This window comes from Scyliorhinus torazame, chromosome 29 (assembly GCF_047496885.1).
Source record: "Scyliorhinus torazame isolate Kashiwa2021f chromosome 29, sScyTor2.1, whole genome shotgun sequence".
NCBI classification, from domain to species: Eukaryota; Metazoa; Chordata; class Chondrichthyes; order Carcharhiniformes; family Scyliorhinidae; genus Scyliorhinus; species Scyliorhinus torazame.
The window spans coordinates 23,996,149-24,022,755 of NC_092735.1; the positions used below are offsets into that span (position 1 = coordinate 23,996,149).

At 45.4% G+C, this 26,607-nt stretch overlaps 1 protein-coding gene across 4 annotated transcripts in view; it reads left to right on the forward strand.

The window, feature by feature from the left end:
- Positions 1–26,607, forward strand: part of LOC140403939 (serine/threonine-protein phosphatase 6 regulatory subunit 3-like) — a 186,838-nt gene that overhangs the window by 29,227 nt on the left and 131,004 nt on the right. For all 4 annotated transcript variants that reach the window (XM_072492217.1, XM_072492218.1, XM_072492215.1 and 1 more), the window contains exon 2: positions 12,275–12,507. In XM_072492217.1, coding sequence (XP_072348318.1) covers positions 12,281–12,507 — 227 coding nt within the window. In that variant the 5' untranslated portion in view covers positions 12,275–12,280. The remainder of the gene's footprint in view (positions 1–12,274; positions 12,508–26,607) is intronic.

Below are 26,607 nucleotides of genomic sequence, written 5' to 3' on the forward strand. Positions count from 1 at the left end.
ATCATCTCCAGCTCCTCCTATCTTAAAATATTCCCTTGCTTTCCAAAGTGTTACACATATAATTGCCTTGCGAATACATGCCCAACCCTCCCTGTTTGGGATTCTGCAGCATTGTCTCACAACACAAAGATTGCTCTGGTTAAAGTCACTAGTGATCTTATCTTTGATGATCATGACTATCTTTAATTCCCTCATGCTACTCTGATTTCTTTTTCTTAATATAAATTTAGAGTACCCAATTATTTTTTTCTAATTAAGGGGCAATTTAGCGTGGCCAATCCACCTAACCTGCACATCTTTGGGTTGTGAGGGAGAGACCCACGCAGACACTGGGAGAATGTGCAAACTCCACACGGCCAGTGACCCGGGGTCTGGGATCGAACCTGGGTCCTCTGCACCGTGAGGCAGCAGTGCTAACCACCATGCTGCCCTATGTTGCTTTGATTTCTTTGTTGCTTTGGTACCATTGACCACTCTAGCCTGCTCCAGTATCGTCTTCATGAGACTACTCACCATTGGGTCTTTTGATACTTGTACCAAAGGCCACAATAAATAACTTTTGATGGGTTCTCCGAAGAGATGTCCCCAGGGATAGACCTTTTTTGGTATGCTGCCCCTATAATGGAGTTGAATGCCCAAGGTCAGGCTCCATATACATGTTGATATCTTGTTTTACCATTTTGCCACTCCTTGGTGCCAAGACCTGCTTGACTCTCTGTTCCAATTCTTTGACTCAATGTTTCCAGCAAAACTGAAGCTCCACTTTTGAAATCCCATCTGCTACTACATGTGGATCCTCTTGATTTCAATCTCCCCTGTTCTTCGATCAAATCCGATGGGGTCCAAACGTTGATTGTGTTTTTTAAAGCTTGATTTTCTTCCCCATGTCAGTTCTGTCACTGCTGCATTCCAGCGTCGAAACATCCTCTACATCTGCCCTTCTGCGTTAATGAGACTTTGAACTGGAGGTGAAAAAGGTAGCTTTGACAAGATTCTTTGACAAAGTCACCCAGCCAGTGACAAATTAGAAAACGTTCAAACTCTCTTACTCTTGCCGTGTCCATTTAACCCTATGCACTTCCATCACCCAGCTTTCTGCTTGGATTACCATGTCATTTTTTATTAGTTTCAAAATTCTTGTCTCTTAGCTTCAACTGCATGCACATGCTTACCAAATATATTCAGCCCAAGTCCCTCCTCGTGTTGGAGAAGGCCTGAGATGAGTTAAGACTGTAAAATGTTTCAGGGATGTATGATGAGGACAACACACACAACTAATGGAGTTTTGAGAAAAAGAAGCACACGTGAAAAACCTCTGCAGGTGATCACCAAGAGGCAACTCAATATTTAAGGGAGAGCAACTAAAACACCTGGCAGCGACCGGGGGAAATTTGAGGGTAGCAGAGCAAGAGGGAGACAAAGGAGAAATTGCGATGACAGCTTGAGAAACAGAAGTTACAAGATTTGAGAACAGCACTGTCATGGAGAGCTGCTATTGCTGATGTTGTGGGAATAAAAAATGGCACCTGAAGAAGAAGAAATTGTTTGTGGGCCGTGGTTCCCATTTGGGAAATCTCTCTCTTAACTGAGACAAGTGTTACAAATCAACTCGAGAGCTGCAACTCTTCGAGTGTTTAAATACTGTTTTGAGAAGTTCTGCTGTACTATTGATAGTGATTGGCCTGCAAGGGGATTGGAGTGGATTAACTGGGTGTTATTGAAGTTGGTGGGTCAAGGCACCAAAGCTCAGCATTTGTGTTTGAAGGCTGACATGGGAGGAGGTAGTTAAAGTGAAGGTTTTGAACAAGAAGTCCGAGAGAAAGGGGCATTGTTGCCACGTTGACATAACGCAACAGTTCAGTGTGGTTTGCTGATCAGCTTGGGTGACATGCTTGCATACGATTGATTTTGACACAAGATAAGTTCAATAAGATTCCAAAGATTTTCTTTTCCCCTCTGTTTAGGGGATTATAAGTGATTATGTTCATCTGTTGTCTGCAGCACTAGCCCATTTTTGCTCTGCTGGATGCTCTTTTGTGGTTCTGTCTCTTGTGGTTCTGTCTTTAAAAGCTGACCTAATATGGTTGTGAGCCTGCAACCCTGCTGATCACAAGGTGCTGTAGCTCCATCAAGTAGCCACAAATTGACACGGCAAGTATTGTGAGGAGTGGTGAGGTGGTTGTTAGGCACTCCAGTTTCTGCTTGGCTGTTGTTCAGTGTCCCGATGGAAATGCAAATTTTTGGATGTAGGGCGACAGTACAATTTTGACCCCTCTCTCTCTTTCTTTCTTCCCCCCTCTCAGTTTTTCAACCTCTCTCTCTCCCACTAGTCAGATGGGCTTAGCCAAGAGTGCAGCTGCCTCCATCGCAATATGGCACCATCATTTTCAAGAAAGATGTAGGGATCAGACTCTGGTCTTTCCTGTGCCATTGGTACATACGCAGATACCTTTGTCTGTTTCCATAACTAGTTTCCCCTGGAACATCTCGCTAACCTGTCACCAGAGGCTAACCTGTCACAATGCGGTAGGAGATTTGCTGGTCTGTAGCTTGAAGAACATCACTCTTCATCCAGCATGGCTGAGCAGGAGACCCTCCTCTTCCTGCCATAGATAAATTGAGGGGAGTTACTGGTTGGTGGCCATGCTACAAGTGAACCTATCTTGGCCATCATGTCCCGGAATGGAACTCAAACCGAGAGCTGCTGGGTCAGAAGCAGGGATATTACCCACTGCACCGCAAGACCTCCTGTGGAGGATTAGAAGAAAATTTGAAAATGTTGGACGTGCATCCCAGTCTCACTTCTAAGTTTCGGGAAATATAGAACCATTCATCTCTGAAGATAGCACATTTAGCTAGGGTAGGTCAAAGCATGTTTTAATTTTCTGATCTGTGGAAGTACAAGAATGTAGTTTGAATATTATTGGAAAATTTGTATCATGGTTGGAGACCAGAGTGCAGTTTATATTTGATTGGAAATTTATTTCTGTAATCCATATATTTATTATTTATTTGACTTAATGCTGTCAGTAGTTTGCGATTCCATGGATAAAATCTTGCCTGAAAGTAATGATTGTGATTGACCTTTTCAAATTACGTCACACCGCACCAATCAAATTGCCACCTCGCCTGCTATTTTAAACAAATAAATTGAGTTAAAAGTTCACCCAAAATAAATATTCAGCTGCAGGTTACAGTTGAATTTGACACCTTTTAATTATTTCCTGAGGTTCCGGGTTGAGGAAAAGTAACAGAAGCAAGAGTGGGATAGCAACCAGTAAAATGCAGGGTTATGGCTAACCCCATTGTGGAGCAACTGTAGAGTGCAGCCAAGCTATTATAAACTCCACTATTGAGAAAGGTTTGGAGGAATGGGGTCCAATCGCATTACACCGGAGTGCCTCCCGCAGGGAGAGTTGAGAGTTGGATCCATATGAATCTATCCACAATGCGGTAGGAGATTTGCTGGTCTGTACATAGCACATCATTAAAAAAAAAAAATTAGAGTACCCAATTAGTTTTTTCCAATTAAGGGGCAATGTAACGTGGCCAATCGACCTACCCTCACATCTTTGGGTTGTGGGGGCGAAACCCATGCAGACACGGGGAGAATGTGCAAATTCCGTACGGACAGCGACCCAGAGCTGGGATCGAACCTGGGACCTTGACGCCGTGAAGCAACAGTGCTAATCACTGCGCCACCGTGCATTCTTAGCACTTCATTTTTAAGAGGAAAAAAGCATCCATTTTCCATCCTGCTTCACCTCGTCTGAATGCCAGGAAAAACTGATTTGTGGCTGATGATCAGCAGACTGCCTTGTCTCTGCTTTTCATCTTCCCGAGGATAGCCATCCACTGCTTTGCCCTGGAAACCATCCTTCGCGTGTAATTGAAACAGTAAATGTTAGCAAGCTATTCCACTGTAATGGGCATCACAGCTGCATCTCCATTTCCCACTGACAATAGGAAAGTGATCCAAAGATTGGAAAGCTGGATGATTTATTTTTCTCCATCCCCTAGCCTCCGTGATCTAACCGCTATCCAAGCTGGATTAGCTGAATCGATGCAGATCATAGGCTGAATTTTGGAACTCGCAATCTGCATAGTTCCATAGCATACCATCAGGGGGGCTGTGTGTTGCTCCCTTTGCTTCATATTTAAGTGCTGCTGTAGCAGGGCTGATGCAGCACATAAATGACCCCACATCAGAGTGGCTGAATGAACACCCGGCTTTATGTTTCTGGGAGGGACTGTCTCACTAAAGCTCGGTCTCAGGACCCTAAATACTGGCAAATGCATTGGTAGGCACCCAACTGGCGGAAGGCTGGGGCTCTGGAATGTCATCCCCTGTCTACACACAAGTGTTTTGATTCTCGTGAGTCGGTGTCATTTGCAGGTGGTGTCCTAGCAAGTAGTCGCTTTCTTCGTGACAGGATGGGGCGGGGGTGTGTGTGGAAAAAGTAGGGGAAGAGTCAAAATAAACAGTGCATGGAGTGCAAAATGGCAGAAGCTTGTTTTAATATGCCCGTCAAAAGAAGTGAGCCTTCTGGGATTGCAGTCATTTTCTAATTTAATAAGACAAACTCAAACAAGTCCAAAGATGTGCAGGTTAGGTGGATTGGCCGTGCTAAATTGCCCTTAGTGTCCAAAATTGCCCTTAGTGTTGGGTGGGGTTGCTGGGTTGTGGGGTTAGGGTGGAGGTGTTGATCTTGGGTAGGGTGCTCTTTCCAAGAGCCAGTGCAGACTCGATGGGCCGAAAGGCCTCCTTCTGCACTGTAAATTCTGTGAAACTAAAAACTCTTGAGAATGGTCTCAAATACCATAGTTGTGACTCCCCCCGCCCCCCCGTACCTACCTCTTAAAATAAAGCAATTTCTTACTAACTCCCCCAGCAGAGACTTTGTATATAGGTGTACCAGTCTGTAACTACTTCTCGTCTTTGTGCGCAATATAGGAAGACTTCTAAAAGGTAAATATTAGTTTTGTATATGTGGAACTTGTTCAAGGAACAGGTGCTACGTGTCCTTGATATGTATGTCCCTGTCAGGCAGGGAAGAGATGGTCGAGTGAGGGAACCATGGTTGACAAGAGAGGTTGAATGTCTTGTTAAGAGGAAAAAGGTGACTTATGTAAGGCTGAGGAAACAAGGTTCAGACAGGGCATTGGAGGGATACAAGATAGCCAGGAGGGAACTGAAGAAAGGGATTAGGAGAGCTAAGAGAGGGCATGAACAATCTTTGGCGGGTAGGATCAAGGAAAACCCCAAGGCCTTTTACACATATGTGAGGAATATGAGAATGACTAGAGCGAGGGTAGGTCCGATCAAGGACAGTAGCAGGAGATTGTGTATTGAGTCTGAAGAGCTAGGAGAGGTCTTGAACGAGTACTTTTCTTCTGTATTTACAAATGAGAGGGGCGATATTGTTGGAGAGGACAGTGTGAAACAGATTGGTAAGCTCGAGGAAATACTTGTTAGGAAGGAAGATGTGTTGGGCATTTTGAAAAACTTGAGGATAGACAAGTCCCCCGGGCCTGACGGGATATATCCAAGGATTCTATGGGAAGCAAGAGATGAAATTGCAGAGCCGTTGGCAATGATCTTTTCGTCCTCACTGTCAACAGGGGTGGTACCAGGGGATTGGAGAGTGGCGAATGTCGTGCCCCTGTTCAAAAAAGGGACTAGGGATAACCCTGGGAATTACAGGCCAGTTAGTCTTACTTCGGTGGTAGGCAAAGTAATGGAAAGGGTACTGAAGGATCGGATTTCTGAGCATCTGGAAAGCCATTGCTTGATTAGGGATAGTCAGCACGGATTTGTGAGGGGTAGGTCTTACCTTACAAATCTTATTGAATTCTTTGAGGAGGTGACCAAGCATGTGGATGAAGGTAAAGCAGTGGATGTAGTGTACATGGATTTTAGTAAGGCATTTGATAAAGTTCCCCATGGTAGGCTTATGCAGAAAGTAAGGAGGCATGGGATAGTGGGAAATTTGGCCAGTTGGATAACGAACTGGCTAACCGATAGAAGTCAGAGAGTGGTGGTGGATGGCAAATATTCAGCCTGGATCCCAGTTACCAGTGGCGTACCGCAGGGATCAGTTCTGGGTCCTCTGCTGTTTGTGATTTTCATTAATGACTTGGATGAGGGAATTGAAGGGTGGGTCAGTAAATTTGCAGACGATACGAAGATTGGTGGAGTTGTGGATAGTAAGGAGGGCTGTTGTCGGCTGCAAAGAGACATAGATAGGATGCAGAACTGGGCTGAGAAATGGCAGATGGAGTTTAACCCTGAAAAGTGTGAGGTTGTCCATTTTGGAAGGACAAATATGAATGCGGAATATAGGGTTAACGGTAGAGTTCTTGGCAATGTGGAGGAGCAGAGAGATCTTGGGGTCTATGTTCATACATCTTTGAAAGTTGCAACTCAAGTGGATAGAGCTGTGAAGAAGGCCTATGGTGTGCTCGCGTTCATTAACAGAGGGATTGAATTTAAGAGCCGTGAGGTGATGATGCAGCTGTACAAAACTTTGGTAAGGCCACATTTGGAGTATTGTGTACAGTTTTGGTCGCCTCATTTTAGGAAGGATGTGGAAGCTCTGGAAAAGGTGCAAAGAAGATTTACCAGGATGTTGCCTGGAATGGAGAGTAGGTCTTACGAGGAAAGGTTGAGGGTGCTAGGCCTTTTCTCATTAGAACGGAGAAGGATGAGGGGCGACTTGATAGAGGTTTATAAGATGATCAGGGGAATAGATAGAGTAGACAGTCAGAGACTTTTTCCCCGGGTGGAACAAACCATTACAAGGGGACATAAATTTAAGGTGGAAGATATAGGAGGGATATCAGAGGTAGGTTCTTTACCCAGAGAGTAGTGGGGGCATGGAATGCACTGCCTGTGGAAGTAGTTGAGTCGGAAACATTAGGGACCTTCAAGCAGCTATTGGATAGGTACATGGATTACGGTAAAATGATATAGTGTAGATTTATTTGTTCTCAAGGGCAGCACGGTAGCATTGTGGATAGCACAATTGCTTCACAGCTCCAGGGTCCCAGGTTCGATTCCGGCTTGGGTCACTGTCTGTGCGGAGTCTGCACGTCCTCCCCGTGTCTGCGTGGGTTTCCTCCGGGTGCTCCGGTTTCCTCCCACAGTCCAAAGATGTGCGGGTTAGGTGAATTGGCCAATGATAAATTGCCCTTAATGTCCAAATTGCCCTTGGTGTTGGGTGGAGGTGTTGAGTTTGGGTAGGGTGCTCTTTCCAAGAGCCGGTGCAGACTCAAAGGGCCGAATGGCCTCCTTCTGCACTGTAAATTCAATGATAATCTAGGATTAATCTAGGACAAAGGTTCGGCACAACATCGTGGGCCAAAGGGCCTGTTCTGTGCTGTATTTTCTATGTTCTATGTTTTCTATCTCCATGTACCACCGTCCTGATAGTGTGCAGGTATTACTGAGGGCACAAATGGTTTTAATGCTATATTTGCCAAAAGAAAAAGCAGATCTCAGTTAAACCTTGATTCTGCTCGCTGGTTTTAGATGTGGCAGATGGTGGTAAGTGGAATGTGTAAAGCACGGACAGGATACAATTTATCACAAAATTAGGAGGGGTTATTGGGTTACAGGGATAGTGTTTAAGTGGGTCGGTGCAGACTCGATGGGCCGAATGGCCTCCTGCACTGTATGTTCTATCATAGGCTTCGCGAGTGCATTAATGATCATGTGTCCTGTCCCCACAAAGCATAACCGTATCCAGCAGTCTGATTTGTTTATAGATTGCTCTGCTTCCAAACTTGGATTGGATCTGTAGAGTATTTTTAGCTCAGATAAAATCCTGCTGATGGTAATGGGGAGAGGGCAGCTTTAGGGGAAGGAATATCAATAGAAAGGGCAACCTGAACCATGATTGCTATTAAAATATATTGTCTCAAACATTGTTTCTCCCTCTCCCCCTCTGGCTATGATTTCCTGGTTGACATCACGGTGCAAATCTGCTGAATGGGTTTGCAGTGCAGTGTGAGTGCTTGCTGTTAGGGCTGGCCGCTGAACTGGGCGTCATTTGTGGATTGGAGTATGGGCGGCCCAAGTGCGGGGGTGGATAGAGATGGCTGAAGTCATTGAAGTGCTGTGGCAATTTGAGAATGATTGCAGGAAGTGCCTGGCTTTGCTTCTCGAATAAGCAGAATAGCGCTTGCCGAATGAAACAAAAAAAACATTTGATTAGTCACGTTGGTCGTCAGTAAGAGGAAGGGTTGCATGTAAATTGTGTGGGCTTACCCTGGGTGCTTTGCGTAAATCTGTGAAGCAGATAATGCTAGGGCGCGGAGCATGTTGAGACGCAAAAGGAAATGGCTTCAGCTACATACCTTCGACTCATTCACGGGTCTAATGGGAATTTGCTGGCTTGTTAACAGATGTGGAGAGCAAGGAGAGAATGTGTCTTTTAATTTTAGAGGAATGGAGCTGAGGTTAAGGGCAAAGGCCCATGGTGCAGCGCACACAAACTGTGTTGCAAAGAGTAGGTTAGAACATGACTGTGAATGTTTGAGCCGTACAACTCCTGGATCGATTGTCAGTCTAAACTGAGTCAGCTGAAGTAGCAGTGGGTATTAGGGAGAGAATGTTCAAACGTGTTGCTGGCTTAAAGTGGACACCAGGCGAGAGGCTCAAGTTTGAGCTCCATGAGTGCGGCATGGTGGGGAAGTGGTTAGCACTGCTGTCTCACGGACCGCGGACCCGGGTATGATCCAGCCCCAGGTCACTGTCTGTGTGGAGTTTGCACATTCTCCCCGTGTCTGCGTGGGTCTCACCCCCACAACCCAAAGATATGCAGGGTAGGTGGATTGACCACACTAAATTGCCCCTTAATTAGAATTTAAAAAAAAAAGGTTGAGCTCAGTCACAATGCTGCCCTTAGTCGAATAGCCTTCTATGTCAATGGTCAAATCCGTTGTGTTGTACCTGGGCACTATGGAACCATGCCCAGCAAAGATTCAGGGTAACACCTTCAGAAGACTTAACGATCGAGATGTGTTAACATGGAAAGGGAAAGATACCGTTCTTGAGTAAGTGAAACTGGAATTAAAATCCTGCCTATTTTGGTTCAAGAGGTTGGAGCAAGTGAAATGTAATTTAAAGAGGTGACGGGTCTCAAAATGGATGCACTGCAGTGCAATTTTTAGTTTTGAATTGCTGACCTTTTCCAGTGGGCCATACAATTTGCTACATCTGCTTCGAAACTGGAGAGCAGAATCTTTTTTAACTCATCCAAATCCATCCCCAACTTGAATCAATCTTCACGCATGCTGTGGCACAGCTACTCATTTCAAAATCAACATTATTTTCAGGTGAATTACAGAGCTGTCTGTTGTGACTTTTCCTTTATACAGCACTGATTACAAATGGCAGAATTAATCTTGAGCCACCCACACAGTCTGCTGCCCCGTACCTTGGTGCCTCTTGCCCTGCTCACCCCTAATCTCTTGCAGGTCTCCTACTACACCCTGTTGGCAATTACTGGTAGCTCTCAAATTGTCCTTTCTTTATTGATGAGGCTAGGCAGTGAGAATTAAGTTGCTTGAAACCCAGTGACTGCCCTGTTTTAATTGTGTATGTGTGCGCATGTTCACTCGCACACTTTTGATTTCTTGTTTTCCCTCATTGGACCCAGCAGTCTGTTAATCCCCTTAATTGCATTTGTGCTTGTGTCTGCTGTCGGTCTGTGATATCTAGTTATATATTTTTTCTTCTTGTTATTTCTTTGCTGAAGCCAGTGACTCATCCCGGGATGCATTTCCGCCACTCCCTATAGCACTTAACTACCTCAGTTTGATTGCCTGTTCCTATTACATGAGATAAGCAGTGAATACTGGCCGTTCATTGATCGTTGGTTGATAGGAAATTGCGGCTGGACTTAATTTGGGCTGTACGCAATAGCCAGATGTGCACTCTACAGCAGGAAAAGGGGATGTGTCTTTATATGCACCCTCTGGGCATTTCTCCAGCTCTTTGCAGTGGTACATTTTGCAGTGCAGCCTCTGCTGTCGGAAACGTGGCAACCAATTTGCGCACAGCATGCTCCCACAAGCAGCAGTGCGATTAGAACCGGGTTGATAGTTTGTCATGATGGAGGTTAAAGAACAAATATTGGCTTGAACATTGGGGAAAACGTTCTGCACTTCTCTGAAATAGCACAGTGGTTTATTTTTTTGTCCACTTGTCAGCGTAGCAAGGGCCTCGGATGACACCTCCAACAGTGCAGCACACTGCGCTGGAGTGTCAGCCTGGATCTAGCGCCATACTGCAGCGTAAAATGATATCACCCAAATTCCACGCAGTTTTGCGATGAGAACCTTATGCAATAAATTTCCGCATTGAGAAGTTTGCCAGCTCTGTGTTGGGGAAAAATGGAAATGAGCATTCAACAGTGACTCTATTTGTAGCTGGGCCTGCACAAAGGCCCCAGGCGAAAAGCATGATATAAACTGTGAGCTCTGCTGCAGTTGGTTATTTTGTGTTTGAACCTGGTCCTTCTGGATATACAGAGAGAGCAAAAATGGTCACGCTATGCTCTTGAAGCAATCACATGCAAACCAGGTGAAAAATTATGTCTGTGTTTGATACATTGAGAAGAGTTTCTGCAATGATTTCTGGAGTGGTTAAATGTATTTCTTTGACATTGTTTGTGGCCAGTGCTGTGAGATGATTACAAGGGTTTAGTTATTATGCTGCAAACATTTAAGAGCAGATTTTACTGTTTGAGTACTGAAGGATTGAATGTATGTCCACAAGGACAGTCTGCCTGATTTTCTCTCTTTCAAATAATGGATAGAATATTGGATGGGCTCTTTTTTAAGGGCCTGTATTCTTTTCTGTGGAACATTGCTGTCTTTGCACTCAAGAAGTCCAATTCCTCAGGTACAGAAACAGGAAAAAAAACCTGGGCATTGTGTAATAATCGTCAGTGTGTAATAAATGTCAGCTGAGGATTAACACTTTGCTGAAGAAACATATATATGTGTGTGTATGTATGTATTGCTGATCTGTGTTAAATGGCCATCCTATGCTTAGTGCTGTTGATGGGGCTTGCCAGATGAGGCCACTTGATTTCATCCTGACTCCTCTTTCTCCCCATCTATTGTTACTTGTTCATTCATTTTTCAAATGATGAAGCACTCTCTTCATGCAGTGAGATTTCCTGCCTTCTCAGCTGCTAATTATTCCTTTTCCCTGCATTTTGTTTTCCCACTGCATTTTTGGGGGCGATTGGGTGGGTGAGGCAGCAGGGGGATGGGGCTGGGGCGACACGTGGATTGGGATGGGTACCTTGTCCAAGTTAGCTGCGCATCATTTCTGATTCTGGACTTGGGGTTGCTTGATCAAGAAAAAGATTGAATAACCAAGCCCGTTCCTGCTTTGTCCACTATATGCACACATACAGAAACAAGGGAAGATTGTCCTCTTTGTTTTAGCCCAAGGGTGGATCTGCATGGCTCAGTAACGAGCTTAATTCACCAACTGAGTCAACGAAGAACATCATCCTTTTTCCAAGTGATTTTCTCCCTCTAGGATTTCCCCTCGATGCTGTTTTTCAAACCCTAGCCCTCTGTACTTTCCGCTCCACACAACTGTTGCAATCTTATTCTGTATTTCCTCCCTGTTGTTTTTCTATTGATTCTTGGGATATGGGTTTTGCTGGCAAGGCCAGAATTTCTTGCCCTAGTTGCCATTCAAAAGGTGGTGGTGAGCAATCTCGAATGGCTGTAGCCTGTGTGGTGAGCGTACTCTTAGTACCATTCGGTAGCAAGTTCTAGGACTTAGGAGTTATTTGGTGGTGTTCCCATGGACCTATTGCCCCTGTCCTTCTAGGCGGTGGGTTTGGGAAGTGTAATGGAACAATTGTGAGATGTGGTTCAATTATGATGTACATGATTTGTTATATGTTTCATACCTGATTGCTTGCAGTGTAACCTCTCCTGTCTAGAAATCTATTGTTCAGACACACCAGTTGTCTGAAAATGATTTGAACAGACCCAAGCAGCTCCACATCATTTTATTGCAGTACCTTCGGAGCAGAAACATGGAAAAACTCTCACTTGGATACATAAAACCATTTTTATTACTTGCTTTTATGTTTCATTTATATCAACACTGTTTTCTTGTTCCTAGACTTGTGAAAGTTAGGCATTCTAACATAATTTAGAGAATCCCAAAATTCAGAAGTGACCCTGTCCCAAGCATTTAGAGTTTGCTGAGATCCCATGATTTTATCTTCTCTTGCAGCACATCATGTTTTGGAAGTTTGATCTTCACACGACATCGCACATTGACACGCTCCTAGAACGCGAGGATGTCACGCTCTTTGAGCTTATGGACGAGGAGGACGTCCTACAAGAGTGCAAGGCCAACAATCGCAAGCTGGTGGAGTTCCTGACACGGCCAAGCAGCATGGAGGCACTCGTAACCTGTATCACCATGGAGCCATCTGATGATATGGACGAGAAAGTTCGCTACAAGTAAGAGGTTGCACCAAAACGCTTGATTTTCGAGGAGAGAGACGTTTGATAAAAAATCAATAATTTTGTCAAATTTCACACTGGATTGTAATCCTATTTTCTTCCCTCGCTTTACTGAAGATATTGACACCTGTTGGGGTGCATTCTATAAGAATTGGCTACCCTCCAGTCCCTCATTCCATGAATACTGATTATCCAGCGGTCCTTCATTTGCACTATCATTTTTCATTTATTACCGATGATGATGTGAGGGTTAGTTAGGCTGTGCAACTGTATCATGACTGAACTCAATCCCTCCTCGTCCAGCGTCCACACCAGTGCATTTTCTAGCAGCTATTGAGAGGGAATCATTGGGATGTAAAAACCTTAGATTTTATTTCTCTCTCCTGTCCTAGAGCAATACCATTGTTGTGCAGTGTCAGCAAATTCCTTTTCAGAGAGGGGACCAGATTTTGCACCTTGTGTCTCTAATCCACATTGGGTAGTGTATTTAGCTTATGGACTGAGTGAAAAGATGGAAGAGAGCAATTCTTCCTCTGAATGTACAAGTGCTATTTTTCTACTCAAATTGGGAACCGAGAACACAGCGGTTTAGGGAATTGGTGATGTGCGTTTATACCTACGCATGAATCTTTATTTTAAGAAAAGCTATTTTAATAAGCAGACTGCTTTGATGGGAGTCGGTGCTTTGCACCATCTCTATCTTCATTCCTAGAACTCAGTTGTGTAGTTTCATACCTTCTGCCAGTCCCCCCCCCCCCCCCCCCCCCCCCCCCCCCCCCCCGCTGCAACAACCTCCTTACTCCGACAGTGTGCAGACTTTCAAATCCTGAGCCTTGTATTGCTGTTCATCAGAATTTCTCTGCTGCCCATTTTCTCCACATCCTTCCTCTCCAGGAGGAATAGCCCCCCCCTCCACCCTGTCAAACATCCCTGTTGACCTCCCCCCTGAATTTACTCAGCTTTAATCAGTTCCAAAGTATTCTGACTCTTTTGAATCCACTTGCAAAGTGGACCTCGGCACCATGCTCACAAGTCTTAATGAACAAAAGGCCTTGTCTGCCCAGGGCTTGTGTATATGCAAATATTAGATTATCTGCACTAGCATATATATATTGGGGTGTGATGTGGCCAGTTATGAGGTAGCATGAAATTCAGTGACAGTCCTGCTGAACTTGACTGCTCTGTGGTCAGTCTTGCCTCTTATTTTTGAAAGAGGTGATGCATTACTGGGTTGTATGGTGGACTGGGAATTCTGCTTTTACTCCGTATCTTAAAATAACCCAATATCCTGTGAGCTCTACCTTGTGATACCAACAGTATCAAAAGGCATGTTTGATATTTTTAAAAGGAAACTCCAAAACCCACTGATTGTTTGCCAAAGGATTGTAGACATTAAAACAGCCTTAATCGTCACAGAGAATAAATCTTAACGATTTGAAATCATCTGAGCAATTTTGTTTCCTTCTAAGAATTTACAGTACGCAATTCATTTTTCTCAATTAAGGGGCATTTAGCATGGACAATCCACCTACCCTGCTTTGGATTGTAGGGGTTAGACCCACGCAGACATGGGGAGAATGTGCAATCTTAATATATTTTTCTGACCATAAGACATAGGAGCAGAATTAGGCCACTTGGCTCATCGAGTCTGCTCCACCATTCAATCATGGCTGATATTTTCTCATCCCCAATCTCCTGCCTTCTCGCATATTTTTTCAATCCCCTTTTCTCCTATAGTAACTGGTTGTTGCTAAGTATACCTTCACAGGCAGCAGGCGGCGTACACTCCTCCATATGCCTTCTGTTTCATGTGTGACTCTGGACTCTCGACGTTTGTACAGTTCCCGTCGAGAAAGCCCCCATAGCTTAGGCGGAGTCCAATCCTTCCCCACCCACAGTTTCAAGCAGGAAGCCCACCAATTATTGATCCATTAGGAACATTAGTTGACAGTTCCCACTCCTTAGTCACCATTAATTTCCCCATTTATCTCCAAAGTTGGGGCAGCACGGTAACACAAGTGGATAGCACCGTGGCTTCACAGCGCCAGTGTCCCAGGTTCAATTTCCCACTGGGTCGCTGTCTGTGTGGAGCCTGCACGTTCTCCCTGTGTCTGCGTGGGTTTCCTCTAGGTGCTCCGGTTTCCTCCCACAGTCCAAAGATGTGCAGGTTAGGTGGATTGGCCATGATAAATTGCCCTTAGTGACCAAAACGGTTAGGAGGGGTTATTGGGTTACGGGGATAGGGTGGAAGTGAGGGCTTAAGTGGGTCGGTGCAGACTCGATGGGCCGAATGGCCTCCTTCTGCACTGTATGTTCTATGTAATATGTAAAACCTGCCCTTGATCCCTTTTTTTTAGGAAATAGTCTTATTGCACTTTTATCATTTTATACAAATCACAATCACAGTAACACGTATAGCAATAGAATATCAAAAACAGAGAACAATACCCCTCAATGGGTACTAGCCCCCCCCCCCCCCCCCCCTCCTAACAGTGACTAGTTCCTTAAATGTGCAATATGAACGGCCGCCATCTATGGTAGATCCCATTGGTCAATCCCTTCACCGTCAACTTGACCGTATCAAGGTACAAGAACTCCACCAAATCACCCAGACATGCTGTAACATAGTCAAATGCAGCAAATACATGGATAACATGATAACCCGTAGGGCAGCACGGTAGCATTGTGGATAGCACAATTGCTTCACAGCTCCAGGGTCCCAGGTTCGATTCCGGCTTGGGTCACTGTCTGTGCGGAGTCTGCACATCCTCCCCGTGTGTGCGTGGGTTTCCTCCGGGTGCTCCGGTTTCCTCCCACAGTCCAAAGATGTGCAGGTTAGGTGGATTGGCCTTGATAAATATGAGTTCATTTCATTCTCTCGCTATCTGTTGCACCTGCAAAAGAGTAAAGGAAATCTGAAGAAAAAAGATTATTTTTGACACTGAAATGCATTGTAAGATGTGACTTTATTTTCCTTGGTTGCCATTTGCTTACTGTTTTTAACCAAAGATATGGTTAATTCCTGCTGGATTCAGTATTTGTTCAGTGGATGGGCATCTCTAAGTGGCACTGCAAGGACAAGTTTTGCTACTCTCTTCAATTGGACCAGTCAAGGCTGGCATGGTCCACATCTGATGTGGAGCATTTAGTCACCTCGCCCAGGAGCACAACACCTCATTATTCAAGTAACGGATTACTTCCTGAACATCTGTAACCTAGTCAAATGCAGCAGTCTGCAAAAAGGTGGATAACATGATAACCTCTTCTTGATGTTGGTTCATTGAGCAAGAAACATTGGTAGCATGTCAGGAGGGTTCTCTGCTGCTCCATAAATAAATCTCTAGGGTCCTTTACCCAAGCAGCCAGATGTTGCCTTGGTTTAATATTGCTTCCATAAAATATATCTCCAACAGCCCAGTACTCTTATCACTACTGTGGATGCCAGTGCACCTGTCTGCCTGGTTGTGCCCTTGAGGCAGCAATAACCCAAGAGGCCAAAGTGTTGCTAATGGAGCCAGTTTGGCTGTAATTCCCTCACTGCTTTCAAATTTATTCCAAATGCTTAAACCATGAAATGTTGAACTTGTCTCATGAAGTCATGGGCAGCACGGTAGCACAAGTGGCTAGCTCTGTGGCTTCACAGCGCCAGGGTCCCAGGTTTGATTCCCTGCTGGGTCACTGTCTGTGTGGAGTCTGCACGTTCTCCCCGCGCCTGCGTAGGTTTTCTCCGGGTGCTCCAGTTTCTTCCCACAGTCCAAAGATGTGCAGGTTAGGTGGATTGGCCATGATAAATTGCCCTTAGTGACCAAAAAAGGTGAGGAGGGGTTATTGGGTTACAGGGACAGGGTGGAAGTGAGGGCTTAAGTGGGTCGGTGCATACTCGATGGGCTGAATGGCCTCCTTCTGCCCTGCATGTTCTATGACAATTTTGTCACTAAGACTGAGGCCATAAGTTCAGCTCTCTTTGCTGCATCTTTCCTTTACCTTGCATCTTTCTCGTCCTGTCCTGTCTCCACATAGGTCCCTCCAAGCTTACCTTGCCCATGAGACCCACCTTTAGCTCTCTTAGTCGTCTTCGTCCTGAATTGCTGACCGCTCAATTTCCTTCCCTGGTGCCATACTGGCTGATATTGTAAACAGATCCCTCTCTTTTGATGCAGCCAAACTCTTCAAATCTGCTGTTATCATTCCCTCGGAAAGCCAACCATAAATGACTTACAGTTACTTTGTGTCGAAGACTTTTGTGACCAAGCCATGTAAAGAGATAGTGGGACAGGTGACCAAAAGAAATGGGGAGCGAGGCCATAGTGGGCTTTGAGCACAAGCTGAGAAGTTTGAAACTGAGGCATTGCTGGACTGGGAGCCTATATAGGCCAGTGAACACAAGGTTGAAGGGGGAATAAGTTACGATGCAGGTAGCAGAGTTTTGTGTTTTTAAAAATAAATTTAAAGGACCCAATTCATTTTTTTCCAATTAAGGGGCAATTTAGCGTGGCCAATCCAGATACCCTGTATATCTTTGGGTTGTGGGGGTGAGACCCATGGGGAGAATGTGGAAATTCCATGCGCACAGTGATGTGGGGCTGGGATCGAACCCGGGTCCTTGACGCAGTGAGGCAGCAATGCTAACCACTGTGCCACCTTGCTCCAAAGGGCAACAGAGTTTTGCTAAAGTTTACTGAAGCATCGGGGGACCCTTGGAATAGCCAAGTCGAAAGGTAACAGAAGGGTGGGTGTTCCAAGATATTCAGCCATCTAGCCTCTTAGCTCTCGAACTTCTTGTGTGTTGAAAATGAGCATTTGCAGAAGTAAGAAACCTCATGGCCCAGTCATTGTTTCTGTTGCATTATCCTCACTTTATTTTAAACTCTCTTTAATGCACATTCTGTTACACAAAGAACAATACAGCACAGGAACAGGCCCTTTGGCCCTCCAAGCCTGTGCCGATCACATGTCCTATCTAGATCAACTGCCTGTATCCTTTTGTGCCCCCTTGTAATTATCATTTCCACCCTGGGGAAAAAGCCTCCAACTGTTCACCCTATCTATACCCCTCATAATTTTATTTAAGCATTCTTCAGATCAGTTGTATAACTGTTCTGTACAGAGTAAAGCTCTGCTCCCTCTATTCTGCCTCAGACCCACCATTGGAGAACCAGTGTAGGATTTTTCCCTTTCTCAAAGCAGCCACCCTGTGGCCAGTCGAGGTGAAATAGCCAAATTTTGATGCCAAGCTATCCCACTAATGATGAACTGACACCACATTTCTATCCCCCCCCCATCCTAGTGATGTTCCTTCATTACCTGCAATCGTGCACCTTTAACATTAGCCTAGCAATTAAATTCAATGGGAAGAGGAAAAAATGCTTTAGGCTAAATATTATCGATGGCCTGAGTATTTCCACAGTCGCTATTGTATCCATTAAGCTACCTCACATGGTCAACTCTGCTAATTTACACTTTCTGCAGGAAGGGGTAGAACTGCCGATTAGGATCCTCAGAAGTGCCATTAAAGATATTAAATCCCTGGCAATAAAATCTGAATTTACTTACTCAAACACCGTAAACTGCTGGAACCAAATTATAAATGGGCAGAATTACAGAATGGGATCCCAAAACCCACCTTTAGTAAAAGTCCTGTAATAAGAATGTAATTTTAGTTATTCGGTCACGCTAAAGCAGTAACCCTCCTGGTAATTGAAGATATTGGCCCTAAATTTTACATTTAATTCTCTTTGCCCACCCCCCCTCCTCACCCTCCCCGCAATAGATTCTGATTTAAGCTTACACCGATTCAAGTTTAAAAAAGAACATCAGGCTGATGCCTCTGGTGTTGCTTCTGTTGAAATTTGCAATGTTGTGTGTCAATTGTCAGAATATTGCATCTGGGTCAGAAGATTATGGAGTCGTGCAGCACAAGAGCTCCCTTCAGCTGATGAGTTAGATTGATATTCTAATGCTGCGCTGAGGGAGAAGCCGGATTGTTTAAAAATGACGTCCGCCAGATGAAACGCAAAACCCAGGGTTGTGTGCACGCCTCCTCCTCTGAAGAGATTATTGCATCTGATGATCTTGTGCGCAGAGCTGGGGGAGGGGGTTCCTGTGTCCCTGCCAACATTCCTCACACTAACTAAAAATAGTACAGATGGGTTAATTATGCGGCTGTTCCAGATGTAGAACAGTTGCAATTTTTACCTTAAAAAACAAATCACACTTCCATAGAATCCCCACAGTGCAGAAGGAGGTCATTCGGCTCATCGAGTCCGCACCAACCCTCTGAAAGAGCACCCTAATTAGGCCCACTCCCCTGCCCTATCCCCGTATGCCCACCTAACCTGCACGCTACTACAGTAATCATGTGAAGCACCTTGAATCTTATTAGGACATATTGTATGAATCAGAATTTATGAATAGAAAAATACTTCTGATTGCAATAAGCAGCCTTAAATGGGTGCCCATTTGGGAGGGACTTGCTTCACAGCGCCAGGGTCCCAGGTTCGATTCCCGGTTTAGGTCACTGTCTGTGTGGAGTCTGCACGTTCTCCCCGTGTGTGTGTGTGTGGGTTTCCTCCGGGTGCTCCGGTTTCCTCCCACAGTCCAAAGATGTGCAGGTTAGGTGGATTGGCCATGCTAAATTGCCCTTGGTGTCCAAAATTGCCCTTCGTGCTGGGTGGGGTTACTGGGTTATGGGGATAGGGTGGTGGCGTGGGCTTTGGAAGGGTGCTCTTTCCAAGAGCCGGTGCAGACTCGATGGGGCGAATGGCCTCCTGACTGTAACGTCTATGACTATATAACTCATTTCACCACGTGGGGACATTCCAAAGTGCCACTTTTTATAGGAAATGCATCAATAATAGTAATCTTTATTAGTGTCACAGGTAGGCTTACATTAACACTGCAATGAAGTTACTGTGAAAATCCCCTAGTTGTCACAATCCGGCGCCTGTTCGGTTACACTGAGGGAGAATTCAGAATGTCCAATTCGTCCAACAGGCAACTTGTGGGAGAAAACCGGAGCACCTGGAGGAAACCCACGCAGACACAGGGAGAACGTGCAGACTCCGCACAGACAGTGACCCAAGCTGGGAATGGAACCCAGGTCCCTGGCGCTGTGAAGCAACAGTGCTAACCACTGCTACTGTGTCGCCCATTAAATTTGTGCACAGCAGGATCTCACAAACAGCAATGAAATGTAATGACCAGGCGATCTGATTTGTGATGGTTGAGGGATAAAATGTAGCTAGAACACTGGGAAGAACGCCCCAGTCCCTCTTTGAATTACGTCATGGGATCTTTCTCTTTCACCTGAGAGAGAGCAGGTGGGCCCTCAGTTGAAAGTCTCACTTGAAAGGCTGCACTTCTGACACTGCAGCACTCCCTCCGTACTGCACAGAGAGGTGTCTGATTAAAGTCCTCCTGTTCCTGGGATGAATTGAACCCATAAACTCTTGAGTGTTACTTATTGAGCTAAGGCTGTCCACTTTGAGTCTTGATCGCCCTGTATGTTTAAATGTTCATTATGTAGGTTGTATGGAAATTGGGGCTCAACCTACATGAGCACCGTCCATTCAAGAGCTCTGCAGGCCCATGGTGTTGTATTTTAACCCTTAGACCAAAACTATCCCAAAGCCTGCAACACATCATCCCTTTGATAACCTTACAACGAGTGGATTACTTTTGAAGTGCAGTCTCTATTGATATATAGGTTACCGTGCCAGCAATTTGAACGCAGCAGCATCCCGCACACACCAATGAGATGTGCTACCAGGTTTTCTTTATTTGCTCATAGATGTGGGAATCGCTGGCTAAGCCAGCATTTATTGCCCATTCCTAATTGCTCTCGAAGTGGTGGTGAGCTGCCGCCTGTCCATGTGGTGTAGGTACACCCGCAGTGCTGTTAAGGAGGAAGATCCAGCATTTTGACCCAGCGACAGTAAAGGAACAGCAGTATAGTTCCAGGTCCGGGTGGTGAGTCACGTGGAGGGGCGCTTGCAGGTGATGGTGTTTTCTTGCAACTTCAGGGTGGTGCAGAGGGCTTGGAAGGTACCGTTGACGGTCCTGGTGAAGGATGAATGTTGTCCAGATTGGTGAGGTTTCAAATATTGCCATTGATCTGTTACATTCACTTGAGTAACAGATCAATGAGCAGTGCCTTGAGAGATGGTGCCTCCAGTAATGTAATCCTTCTTTGGTACAGTGCTGAAGTGTTGGCCTTGGGAGTGAAACTTAAAGCCATGACCATGTGACTCAGGCAAAAGTTTAAACAAATGAACCACAGTGATGCACCAGTAACTTTTTTATTGGTCTTAGTAGCAATTTTCAGACATAGCAAATACTGATACTAAAAGTGTGGAGTATGTCATGTTTGTAATTGCAACTGTGGTGCGGCAGGCTCAGTGGACGACAGGCTCCTCGCTAGTGGATGGGGGAGATGGTCATGTCACTGGACTAAATCTAGGGTCCAGCTAATGCTGTGGCGACGTGTTCAAATCTCACTACGGCAGCTGGTGGAATTTAAATTAAATTAATAAATCTGGAATATAAAGTCAGTCTCAGTGTTAGTGAATGTCGACATTCTAAAATACTGTCTGGTTCACTAATCCAAGATGGCGCCGGAGCATGGAGACTCTGTGAGCTCTCTCACCCAGACCCTTTTCTTTTATCTCTTATCACCGTTCTGACTTACTAAAACTCTTTTCCACTTCATATCTCGTGTTTGCTTTGTTAGGCCCCTTGTTTCGCACTGTAACCTATCACTGTCGATGTACCATTTGTCAATGTACTCTGTCGATTATTCTTTTTCTGTCTACTCTGTACACTTATTGTGTACGTTCCCTTGGCCGCAGAAAAATACTATTTACTGTACTGTGACAATAAATCAAATCAATCAATGTCCCTTTAGGGGAGGACATCTGCGCCCTTACATTGTCTGGCCTACATGTGAATCCAGACCCACAGCAATGTGAGCAAAGAACAAAGAAAAGTACAGCACAGGAACAGGCCCTTCGGCCCTCCAAGCCTGTGCCAATCATGATGCCCTCACTAAAAAAAAGAAAGAAAAGTACAGCACGAGGGGTTGGCTCGTAACTGCCGTTCAGTTCTGGCCTTGCCAGTGACGCCCGCAGCTCACGAAGGAATAAACGAGAACGAGGTGATTGAGAAAAACTGTCTTCCGTACCTCGCTTTTGAGGATATTAACAAAGGCACTTGCTTCCGATTTAACGTGAATGTGGGGGAGGATGGCAGTCATGCAGAAAGGAAGAGCGCATTAACTTGGGTCGAAAATGGAGAAGTGTCATCTCCTCCAAAACACCGTGCAGTTGTATTCGTAAGCTGATAAACTCTGCTGATCTGATGCCTAGATCCTGCTTGTATTCTACAAAATTCAGAGACGGTTGCAACAATGGCACAATGAAATGCTGCATGACTAATGATATTGTGCAAAGAACTGTTTCACAATGATTGACATGAAAATAAAAGCAATATTGAACTCTGAATGTTAACGCTTTCTCCCTCCACAATCGCTGCCGGACTTGCTGAGTATTTCCAGCACACTTTTTAATTGGCAATAATTGACCTTCCTTGTACATCAGTGTTACGTCAAGGCCAGAAACACAGCGACACATCAAGGAAAGGATTAGAAGGGGCTTTTCTTAATGCAGTAGGAGTCGGGTCCATTCATTCCCCAGTGGCTCACCGGTCACAAAAAGCTCAAGTGGTTGCAAAGGAATTGTTAGCTGTTGCTCAAAGCTGCAGCCTGATGTAATGAAAGTTGGACAACAGTATCGAGGTAGAACAAAATACTGCATATGCGAATGCAGCCAGCAGAAAGCTGTGGAAATGTGAAGGCAGGCAGCATTCAGCAGATCAGGCAGTGAAAGAGAGAAAGAGTTAACCTCGCAGGTTGATGAGCTTTTGCCAGAACTGGGAAATTAGATGTGTAACAGGTTTTAAGCAACCATTGAGGCAGGGAGAGGAAAGAACAAAAGGTTGCAATAGGCAGAAAAGCAGGCGAGATTAAATAACAGGCAAATGGATTGTTGGTCTTTATTGCAAAGAGAATTGAGAATCAAAATAGGGAGTAAAAGCAAATTACAGTGGATGCTGGAATCTGAAACAAAAACTGAAAACGCTGGACAATCTCAGCAGGTCTGACAGCATCTGTGGAGAGAGAATGGAGCTAACGTTTCAAGTCTGGATGACTCATCTGGAAGTTTTAAGGCAGCACGGCACTGACGTCCCAGGTTCGATGCCGGCCCTGGTTCACTGTCTGTGTAGAGTTTGCACATTCTCCCCATGTTTGCGTGAGTTTCTGTCCCACAACCAGGATAGGTGGATTGGCCACACTAAATTGCCCCTTAATTGGAAAAAATCAATTGGGTATTCTAAATTTACTTTTTTATTTATAAAATATGTTCAAGGCTGTGGTAAACCGATTTTTAATCAGTAACGGAATCAAGAGTTATCGGGATAAAGCGGGAAAGTGTTGAGGATCATATTAGATCGTTCGTGATCTCATTGAATGGCGGAAAAGCCTCGATGGGTCATGGCCTACTTCTTGTGGTCTCATGGATGATGGCGCGAACATTAGGGGATGGTAACTGAGCAAGTAAAGAAACAAAATATGGGTCCAGAGGATGTGTTGACTGGAATGGATTCTACTGTTTACAAAAGACCTATCTTTTGTGATTTTAATCTCCTGTCTTCCACCCGAACTAGACATTACCTTTTTGTACGCCCCACCATTTCTGGAACTAGATGCCATTGTTTAAAAAAAAAGGGTTGTCGATTTAAAACTGGAAGAGGTGAAATATTTTCTGGTGGTAATATTCTTTATTAGTGTCACAAGCTTACCTTTAACTGCAATGAAGTTACTGTGAAAATCCCCTAGTTACCACACTGAGGGTACACTGAGGGAGAACTCAGAATGTCCGATTCACCTCACAAGCACGTCTTTCGGGACTTGTAGGGGGAAACTGGAGCACCCGGAGGAAACCCACGCAGACACTGGGAGAACGTGCAGACTCCACACAGACAGTGACCGAAGCAGGGAATCGAACCCGGGTCCCTGACGCTGTGACGCAACAGTGCTAACCACTGTGCTACAGTGTGAGTCTTTGGAACACACTCCCTGAGAAGGTGGGCGAAGCAGAGTAAAGGCAGAGGAGCAAAGATTCTTTGTAAGAAAGGGGGTGTTAGGTTATCGTAAGTAGGAAGCAGATCTGAGGTTACGATCAGATTAGCCATGATCGGGGGGCTGAATGGCCTTCCCCTCCTTGTTTGTATGTTCATTTCTTCTAGTCTCAGAAAAGCTCAGCAACTTGAAACACACTCCCTGTCCCTAGATGCTAAAAGATGTGCTGAGCATTTGCAGCATTTTCCGTTTTCATGTTTGATAGAGTGGTAAATTTTGGTTCCTGCAAAAAGAGAGGGACATCTGGTGCAGATGACCGGGGAAAGGAACACCATGTTTTGTTTCTATCTTCCACTTCCAAGGTTGTCAGTCCTCATGTGTGAGTCATTGTAGATCAAGAATGCACTGGCTGAATAAGGCCGCTGTGCGAGAATCATGGATTGGAGCCGGGGGGGGGGGGGGGGGGGGGGGTGGATAGTGTATCCAGGAGGCAGAGGGAAGTGGGGCTGGTCAAGGTGAGAGATTTGTATTTGGAGGAAGGACTCGCCAGTCTGGAGGAGCTAAGGGAGTGGGTAGAGCTGCCGAGGGATAGTGAGTTCAGGTATCTATAGGTTAGGGACTTTGAACGAAAGGTCTGGAAGGTGTTCCCTAGATTGCCGGGATCCACACTGCTGGAGCAACTGATGCTTCCGGATGTGGAAGGAGAGGGAAGAATTGGGGATATATATAAGTGGCTGGAGGAGCAGGGAGGCGAGCAGGTGAAGATCAAGGAGAAATGGGAAGCGGAGTTGGGAATGGAGATCAATTGGGGAGTATGGAGTGAGGCACTGCAAAGGGTAAACGGGACCTCCTTGTGCAAGGATGAGCCTGATACAGTTTAAGGTGGTGCACAGGGTGCATATGATTCGGGCGAGAACGAGTGGGCTCTTTCAGGGGGTAGCAGATGAGTGTGAGAGGTGTGGGCGGGGGCCAGCGAATCATGCGCACGTATTTTGGGGTTGTGAAAAATTGGGAAGATTCTGGGCGGGAGTGTTCGAGGGCTTAGCCAATATAGTGGAGGAGGGAGTGGACCCGGACCCTTTGGTGGCGATTTTTGGGGTTTCGGAGAAGCCGGAGGTCATGGAGAGGAGGAAGGCCGATGTCTTGGCCTTCGCCTCTCTGATTGCATCGCCACCGTGGGTAGCAGCATGGTTGGGTGACCTGTATGACTTCCTGCGGTTAGAGAAGATAAAGTATGAGTTAAGGGGCTCAGCAGGGGAGTTTGAGAAAAGGTGGGGGGGTGTTTGTGACCGTGTTTGAGGAGCTGTTGGTCGTGCGGTGGGGGGGGGAGTTGATTGTTGGGAGGAATGTTTCCCGGGGTGTTTATTTGCTGTAACCGCATTAGCTACAAGTTTGAATAAAATGCGTTAAAAAAAAAATTGCACTGGCTGAAAGGCTGGTGGAAAACAGTCGAAGGAGAATTGGATTAATATATGAGAATTGAGGGCTCTGGGAAAAGCGATGGAGAGTGGGACGGATTGGATAGTCTTTCAAAGGCTGGCGCAGGCATGATGGCAGTACGGGTTGGCATCTGCTTGACTGGATTTTCTGGTAGTGTTTTTATGAATCGTATCTGTATTCGCTATAGGAGACACAAGGTTTATAGCAGAAATAGAGGGTAACGTAGGGTCTAAAGAGTAAAGAAATCATGATGATTAATATCAGTAGAGAAAAAATATTGGAGTAACATAAGGCACTAAAACCTACATATCCCAGGACCTAATGGCCCACACCCTAGCTTTCTAAAAGAGATAACTGAGATAGTGGGTGTACGAATTATAATTTTTCAAAGTTCCTTTGATTCAGGAACAGTTTGGAAGTTAACAAATGTAACCTCGCTTTTCAGGAAAGGTGGGAGAGAGAAAACTATGGACTACAGGCCAGTTAACACCATTTGTTGGGAAATGCTGGAACCGTATCAAGGAAAAGTGTAGTATGATTAGAACAAACCGTGGGCAGCACAGTGGCGCAATGGTTAGCCCTGCTGCCTCACGGCGCAAGGTCCCAGGTTCGATCCCGGCTCTGGGTCATTGTCCGTGTGGAGTTTGCACATTCTCCCAGTGTTTGCGTGGGTTTCGCACCCACAACCCAAAGATGTGCAGGTTAGGTGGATTGGCCACGCTAAATTGCCCCTTAATTGGAAAAATGAATTGGGTACTCTAAATTTATTTTTTACAGTACCCGATTAGTTTTTTCCAATTAAGAGGCAATTTAACATGGCCAATCCACCCAGCCTGCACATCTTTGCGTTGTGGGGGCGAAACCCACGCAAACACTGGGAGAATGTGCAAACTCCACACGGACACTCACCCAGAGCCGGGATCAAACCTGGGACCTCGGCGCCATCAGGCAACAGGGCTAACCCACTCCGCTACCATGCTGCCCGTAAATTTATTTTAAAATTTTTTAAAAATGGTTAGAACAATCAACATGGTTTTACAAAAAGAAAATCCTGTTTGACAAGTTTATTAGAAATATTTCAGGATGAGGACTTCCGGTGGCAGCGATGAGTGAGTGTGCCGCACATTTGGTGGCTCTCACTTCGGCGGGATTTAAGGACCCGGTTTTGCGGGGCTGCGGAGCGCTGGAAATACAGCCATGGAGGTGCTGAGGAACGGGCATAGCTGTATGGAACCACGGGAGAGCAGAAAGCAGCGAAAACGAGAGAGGAAGGGACAAAGGCAAGGTGCAGGGGAAGCTGACCCGGGAGCAAAGATGGCAGATCTACGGACCTTGGACCCGGCGATCCAGCAAGCGCTGGAAAACATGCAGGTGATGAAGCAGTTTTGAATCGTTGAAGCGGGATAACTTGGACCCACTTCAGAAGGCAGTGGATCAGTTGAACCAGAGATTGGATGCCCAGGACGAAAAGGTTAAGGAGCTGGGGGAGGCGGTGGAGGAGCAGGTGGACGCGCAGACGATTG